Source organism: Phoenix dactylifera, unplaced genomic scaffold (assembly GCF_009389715.1).
Source record: "Phoenix dactylifera cultivar Barhee BC4 unplaced genomic scaffold, palm_55x_up_171113_PBpolish2nd_filt_p 000546F, whole genome shotgun sequence".
NCBI classification, from domain to species: domain Eukaryota; kingdom Viridiplantae; phylum Streptophyta; class Magnoliopsida; order Arecales; family Arecaceae; genus Phoenix; species Phoenix dactylifera.
The window spans coordinates 184191-191785 of record NW_024067955.1 but is presented as its reverse complement, the minus strand read 5'-3'; the positions used below and the strand labels follow the sequence as shown (position 1 = coordinate 191785).

Here is a 7595-nt window from a genome sequence, read left to right as displayed (position 1 = left end):
TATATAATCTATGTACTTGTTTCTATATCGACTTGTCAAACTTGCAATTATAGTTGTAGAAGGTTACCCAATCTTATAAGCTTGATACAACGCAAGATGAACCAATAAGAAATTAAATTGGTGTTGACTTTGGAGGATAGCTTGGAGTTCATACCATGCATGCGAACAATCTTTATAACGTATTCCATGTTATCAGAATGATAGCTTGCTTTATCTGACAGGGTCCACATCATATCATCTTTATCTTAATGCACCTGAAGGATATGCCCATGACCCCAAATCTACTGCAGCTTTGGGAGCAACCGGACAACAAATCATCTGTTGCACCTATAACACAAAACAGCATAGATACGTCAAAATCCCCTGTAGTTGGTGTGATCTAGGGAGATAATAAGAGTACGTGGCAAGCAAGCATGGGGACAGCATGTAAGTCTCGAGCCTTCAAGTTAGCAGATTGAAGAAAGGGGGTTATATACACGTGGTGAAGGGTGCGAGGCGTTTTTCATTAGAAACATGACGTACTGAGTGATAATACTCCAAATTATTGCTTCGAAAGGGCTTCCCAAGAGTAGCGGTATGCATGTTCCCAGAAGCAACTTTTCTTACAAATAGCTATATTATACCAAAGATCGGCACAAGATCAGAAGAAAGCAGCCATTGAGCTCTCCTCTGAAACCATTTTCTTGGAGCTTTTACTGGTTCCAGCGAATGGCTAGCGACGCTGAAAAACTTGCAAACTCTCCACCTTCTAAGGGAAGTCTGGTCACGGTTCTGAGCATTGATGGTGGCGGCGTGAGAGGGATAATCCCAGGAACCATCCTCGCCTTCCTCGAATCAAAGCTCCAAGTAAATTTTACTTCAACTATGAAATGAATCACCTTTCTTAAGCTTCTTCCTTCCTTCAAAATTTTATTATGATCTTAATGAGAGGTTGGTGGAAGCAGGATCTTGATGGAGAGGATGCAAGGATAGCAGACTACTTTGATGTCGTTGCTGGAACGAGCACAGGAGGGCTCGTGACTGCAATGCTTACAGCTCCCAACAAAAATAATCGGCCACTCTTTGCGGCAGATGATATCACCAAGTTCTATTTAGAAAACTCCCCTAAGATTTTTCCTCAAAAGTAAGTAGGACAAGTTATAACTTGGTCCCTTTGTGATTGCATGAAAGAGTAGCAATTGAAATAAAACAATTCAACCGCAACAACGGATCATGCATGGCCATTAAGGAACTGATTGTAATGGGTATGTCATATCTAGTTACGTACCCCATTTTTAGGGATTTAAAGAAACTTTTCCTTCTTGCAGGACTGGGATTTTCTCTTCAACGTGTAATTTGTTTACTGTAGTCACAGGGCCTAAATATGATGGGAAGTATCTGCACTCGATAATACGAGAATTACTTGGTGAAACAAGGCTTCATCAAGCTCTAACTAACATAGTTATTCCTACTTTTGATATTAAGCTTCTTCAGCCCACTATCTTTTCCACCTTTGAGGTATCAGTCTGCCATCCCTCCATAACCTTATCTCATTTTGTAAGTCTCATTTTGCCCTTGTGCGTGCAGGCAAGACATGCACCTCTGAAAGATTCTCTTCTGTCTGATATATGCATTAGCACATCTGCAGCTCCAACCTATCTTCCTGCCCACTACTTTGAAACAAAAGATGCTAATGGAAACACGAGAAGCTTTAATCTTGTTGATGGAGGGGTTGCAGCAAATAATCCGGTTAGAGTTTATAGATTAATATTACCTTTGTTTTAACACCATAAGCTTCTAATAATAATATAATCCAATAACTTGACAGACATTAGCAGCGATCAGCGAAGTTACGAAGGAGATCCTCAAGAAAAATGAAGATTTCTCTCCCATCAAGCCAATGGACTATGGCAAATTCCTTGTGATCTCTCTTGGGACGGGGTCAGCAAAGAACGAAGAGAGATTCAGTGCACAAAAGGCCTCCAAATGGGGTGTACTAGGATGGTTGTACAACAATGGTGCTGCGCCTCTGATCGACATTTTTACTCAAGCTAGTGCTGATATGGTTGATATCCATGCATCTGTGGTATTCCAAGCACTCCATTCTACGGGAAACTATCTTCGCATACAGGTAATTAAGCTTCCCTATTTCTCCACTATTTCGTCCCCCCTTTTTGCAGCAAGGGTTACGATTATGTCGATCATTGTTAAATATAGGATGACAACCTGACTGGAAATGCTTCATCTGTGGACATCTCTACGGATGAGAACTTGCTAAAGCTTGTGCAAATTGGGAAGGATCTCCTCAAGAAGCGAGTGTCAAGGGTTAACTTGGAGACTGGCTTGTCTGAGGAGGTCAATGGGGAGGTAACCAATGAAGAAGCACTTATCCATTTTGCAAAGCTTCTCTCCAATGAAAGACGGTTGAGGTGTGGGAAAATGCTGGAACTCTGACAATATGGCTTACCCTGGCTTGTATTGGCTGTTACGCACAAATGTTTCAGTTACCAAAGTGTAATTCTAAAATTGCCTGGAGCACAGGAATCTCCTATTTCTACCTTCAAGTCACTTGTTGTTGTTGGTGTACTCGTGGCATAAATAATATAATAAAAGGTTTTTTTTGCATATTCCATCCAAGATTTCATCAGTATTATGTAATAAAATTCCTTTAATCCCCATTAGCAAATTGACTCAGACAAAGTTATGTTTATTTGCAATACATGCTTTAGGTTAAATTTCTAACACTAGACCCTAGATAAGGTTGCAAGTAGGTTGGGTTGACCCGCGACCCGACCCGACTCGCTTAGACCCGATCCGACCCATTTTGAAGGACCCGTGGGCTTGGGTCGAGTTCTAAAATTAGACATGTTCCATTTTTTGAGTCAGGTCTGGGTTTACTGAATTTAGACCCAACTCGACCTGAACGGAACCAAACCCTAGATTTTTATTTTCTTGGATTATTCGGGAGAGTAACGACGGTGCCTCCGATGGCCAGGCCTTCAGGCTTACTTCCTAGAGCTAAACCCAGCAGCTTCAGAGTTTTGGCTAGATCTTGCACTTTCTGGACCTAGTGAACTAAATGAGAAAAAGCCTCAGAGTGCATGGGGAGACAAAGGAGCGAATCTCGTCGGTGGAGCGGGTGTGGAGTAAGGGGCCAGAGCCGTCTATGATGAGGATCCTAGTATTATTTTGATGCTTACAAAGCTATTGAGGCCATATGGAAGTGCTAATGCCATTAACTCAAATACGTATGCACATAAACACTCAAGGAAGAAAGAAATGATACATTCTTGATACGCTCGATACATCACAAAACATTATGAATATAAGGTCAAAACAACTCTCAAGAGTTAATTTCGAGATAAGGTTTATAGTAGAGCAAGAGAGAAAACTTAGAAATTTATTATGACAAAATTTCAAGTTAAGATAACTGTAAAGGGTAATTCTGTAATTTTTACTATCAAGAGAGTAAGACCTTATTGTGCCGAGCATCCCAATTTCCTTGGAATATATTTTATATACCCTATATGTAAGACTAACCTTAAGATGCAGAAAATTATGGGTTGAGTCGACCCCAAAGAGGTTTGGAGTCGACTCTGATACATATGGCATGCATTGGCATGGAGTGACACACTTGGCACAAGGCTAGAGTCGACCCTAGAAAGGTTAGAGTCGATCCTGGCACGATTTGACATATTCTGGCACATTCTGGCAAATATAGCACAAATAGCACAGAGGTGGAGCCAACCCCAAGAATTCTTGAGCCGACCCCAGATGGAGCCGACCCCAAGAATAGATCAGCCAACCCCAGCTTCAACCATTACAAAAACAACTTTCTGGAAATTGACTGAGAGGGCCGACCCCAAGTAATCTTGAGCCGACCCCAGGTGGAGCCGATCCCACTGTAGCTCGGGTCGACCTCACTGTAGCATGGGTCGACCCCAAGAAAGCTTGAGCCGACCCCAGCCTGAAAAGTCAGAAAAACAAGGTTCTGGAACTTCTGAGAGGGTCGAACCCAGAAAAGCTTGAGCCGACCCCACTATAGCAGGAGCCGACTCCAGAAAAGCTTGAGCCGACCCCAACCCGTGAACAGTAACTTAAGACGACCCCAGATTTGCTCGGGTCGACCCCAGCACGGCTGACAGCATAACGGCTAGTTCTGCAAAAGCACTTTTTGAGCTTCCAACGGCTATAAACGGCTAGTTTCTCCATTCTGACGGCTTGGAAGTGATCTTTGGAGATTGGAGAAGTATTTAAGAGCCATTATTCATTAAAGGAAGTGACCTTGGTGGAAATTAAAGTGTACATTCAAGAGAAAAGAAAATCCAAGAGAGTTTTATTCATTGCTTCATCTCAAAATCTGAAAAAAGATGATTGAGCAGAATTCAAAAGACTTCAAGAGCTCTACCAACCCTTGAGGAGTGAAGCAATCTCAGCAAAGAAGAGAAGAGGATCTTCAATGCGATAATTATTTTCTTATTTCTTCTTGAAGTGTATATTTATTATTTGCTCACTTAGGAACTTTAAACCTTATATTTTTCATTCATTGTAAGGTTTGTTGGTGAGCCCATAAAACCAACGGTGTAGGTTGTTGGTGAGCCCGTAAAACCAACGTAGGTTGTTGGTGATCCCGTAAAACCAATTGTAAGGATTTTTGGATTGTGAGTCCGGAAAAACAATCCAACCATAATCCGAGGGATTATAGTGAATTTCCAAGGAAACGCTTGGGGAGTAGACGTAGGTGCTTTGGGGTGCACCGAACCACTATACTCGATTGTGTTTGCATTATGTGCTTCTTGATTTATTTTCTTTACTTAAGTAATTGCTCTAGCTTAAATTCTAAAAGTGACTTAATCACAATTATTTAAAGTTTTACTACAATTGCTTCCACTGCACCTATATTTTTCACATAGGCTAAACCGCATTCACTTAAAAATTAATTTAAGGTCTTAAAATTTAGAAAACCCAATTCACCCCCCCCCCCCCCCCCCCCCGCTCTTGGATTGTTACCTTGGACAACAAGTGGTATCAGAGCTGGTGCTCTATAATCTCTTGCCTTTTGATTAATTTCCTAATCTCATTAGGAGAATTAATTGATTTGGGAGCATGCATCCTACGACGCCATGTGGACTTTAAAGTCCGCATAGTGTGAATACGACTTAAGTCATATTCATCCTACGACGACATGTGGTCTTTAAAATCCATACAATTTTTGGTTTAATCAAATTGACCCAATCATGAACCCAAATCAATTTGGGTCGAACCCAATTTGATTTGGCTCATTAAATCAGCCCAATTGCAATCCAATTGCAATCAATTCCACTTAATTCTTCTTCCATTAACTCACTAACACTTAGTGGGTTAATTCAATCACCAATCATATTGATAATTGACTTCAATTGAGATTCTAAATTGTTGCCCAGATAGACAACCCAAGAGGGGGGGGTGAATTGGGTTTTAAAATAATTATTGCAATTTAAAAGCTTTGTGAGTAACTAATTAAAACTTTTGCAAGTGGATTAATTAGTTGCTATATGCAGTGAATGAAAGAAAAGTAAGAGACAATAAAGCAATCACAAACACAAGAAAATTTATAGTGGTTCGGAGCTAACCCTTGCTCCTACATCCACTCCCCAAGCCTCACTTGGGAATTAACTATAATTCCTCGGATTACAGCCGGTTGTTTTACAAGCTCACAACCTAACTTGTTGTTTTACGAGATCACAACGAACTCGGTCGGTTTTCCCAAGCTCACCGACTAGAACCACCCGATTGTTTTTCCGGGATCACAATCAAACCCTTACACCGTTGGTTTCAACCTAGGCTTACCAACAAACCTTTACACCCTTGATTCAATCAGGGGATTGAATCAAGTAAGAAACAAATGGTTTGAAAAACAAACAGAAAAATAAAGCTTCTTAACAAGTAGATATTCAGCGATATAAATAATAGAGAAGTTAAGAGCCCTCAAACAAATTTATGAAGATGTAGAGAAGGGCTTCTCGAACTCGGAGTCTCCTCTTGAATGTCTCAAAGACTTGATGACTGACGGAGACTTCTTGAATGCTGGGAAGAGTTGGTTGGATGGAGTTTAATGCCCCTCTTCCTTCTTTTCCGTGTATTCCCTTTGAAAAATTTTGGTAGGTAGAGATTTCTTGTTTTTTTTTAAAGGAATATCACTTCTCTACCTTGCTACAGTTCTCTGTGGCTATTTAAGCCATTTCCCACGAAAACTAGCCATTAGACACAATATTGTAGCCGTTCTGCACATTCTGCAACTCCTGACAATGTTTCCGTTGGGATCGGAGTCGACTCGCGCGATCTGGAGTCAACTCGCCTGTTGCAGGAGTCGACTCGTGCTTTTCTGGAGACGGCTCGGCAACTGTTCCGGATTTGAATTGAAGTGCTGTCTCAACTTGGAGTCGACTCGACTCAACCTGGAGTCGACTCCCCAATGTCCGGAGCTGACCTGGCATTTTTGGAGATGACTCGTTCCAAGGAATCCTGAGATGTATTTTTCAAGTTTGCTCACTCGAGTCGACTCGGAAATTCTGGAAGTCGACTCGGCGCTCAGACCCAGAAATTCCGATCTTCTGTCTGTCGACTTGTGCCGTCTCGAAGTCGACTCGGCTCTCAGTATCCGAAAAACAGTCTTCTGTCTTTTGGGGTCGCGCTGCCTTGGAGTCGACTCGAACTGTCTTGGAGTCGACTCGCCTCTCAGAGACGAAAATACCGTCTTCTGTCTTTGGGGTTGCGCTGTCTTGGAGTCGACTCGGACTTTGCGGGAGTCGACTCGGCTCACAGTGTCCGAAATTTGCTCTCTGACTTTTGCCTTGTTTTTCTCTGGGAGTCGACTCTCGCTTTCTTAGGAGTCGACCTGCCAGCCATCAGAGTCGACTCGAGTTCTTCAGGAGTCGACTCGGCTCTCAGGGTCCAAAATAGCTTCTCTGTCTTTCTGTCTGTTACTCCCTAGAGTCGACTCGTTCTACTCTGGAGTCGACTCGGCAAGCATCGGAGTCGACTCGCGCTCTTCAGGAGTCGACTTGTTGACAGGTTCTAAGATGATTCTTTCTGTCCATCTGTCTGTTCTCAGTCGGAGTCGACTCGTAATGTACAGGAGTCGATTCGAGCTCGTGCCAGTGCTACTGATACGCTTGGAGTCGACTTATAATTTTCCGGAGTCGACTCGAGTCTCAGACTTTGGTTCAAATTGAGTTCTTTACTTATCCAAAATGTATTGAACCAAATCTAGAGACACTTAACCATAAATTTACAAGTATTTGACTGAAACACTAGATTGAATTCATTAGTACAACATAAGATACACTCAAATGCTTTGAGCTCATCAAAATCAAATAGGGTTATAATCAATCACTCCACAATCTCCCCCTTTTTGATGATGACAAAATATTGAGTATATGTAAAGTGAATTGCTCAACAAACAAGGAGATTTATAGTAAAATTTTAAAATGAATTCAAGTGTCTAGTTATTTAATTTATCCAAAACTGAAAGGTGTGAAACAGTAAATTTTGAAGTTAAAGCTCTCCCTTTCATTTGGAATTATATAAGCCTTCATGTCATACAATCAATTGTTTGGCTTATATATATTTAATGA

General features: G+C 41.5%; 1 protein-coding gene across 3 annotated transcripts in view; it reads left to right on the top strand.

Moving 5' to 3' along the window:
- The first annotated feature begins 219 nt into the window (after window positions 1-219).
- LOC103720540 (patatin-like protein 2) overlaps window positions 220-7595 on the top strand; it is a 35107-nt gene continuing 27731 nt past the window's right edge. Inside the window, exons 1-6 of one of the 3 annotated variants that reach the window (XM_039119421.1) lie at window positions 220-846; window positions 945-1123; window positions 1308-1497; window positions 1567-1728; window positions 1808-2110; window positions 2197-2596. In XM_039119421.1, the coding sequence (XP_038975349.1) occupies window positions 709-846; window positions 945-1123; window positions 1308-1497; window positions 1567-1728; window positions 1808-2110; window positions 2197-2433 (1209 nt within the window). In that variant the 5' untranslated portion in view covers window positions 220-708 and the 3' untranslated portion in view covers window positions 2434-2596. Of the gene's footprint in view, window positions 847-944; window positions 1124-1307; window positions 1729-1807; window positions 2111-2196; window positions 2597-7595 lie in introns of those variants that run through there. The other 2 variants (XM_039119419.1, XM_039119420.1) reach the window with 2 other exon arrangements.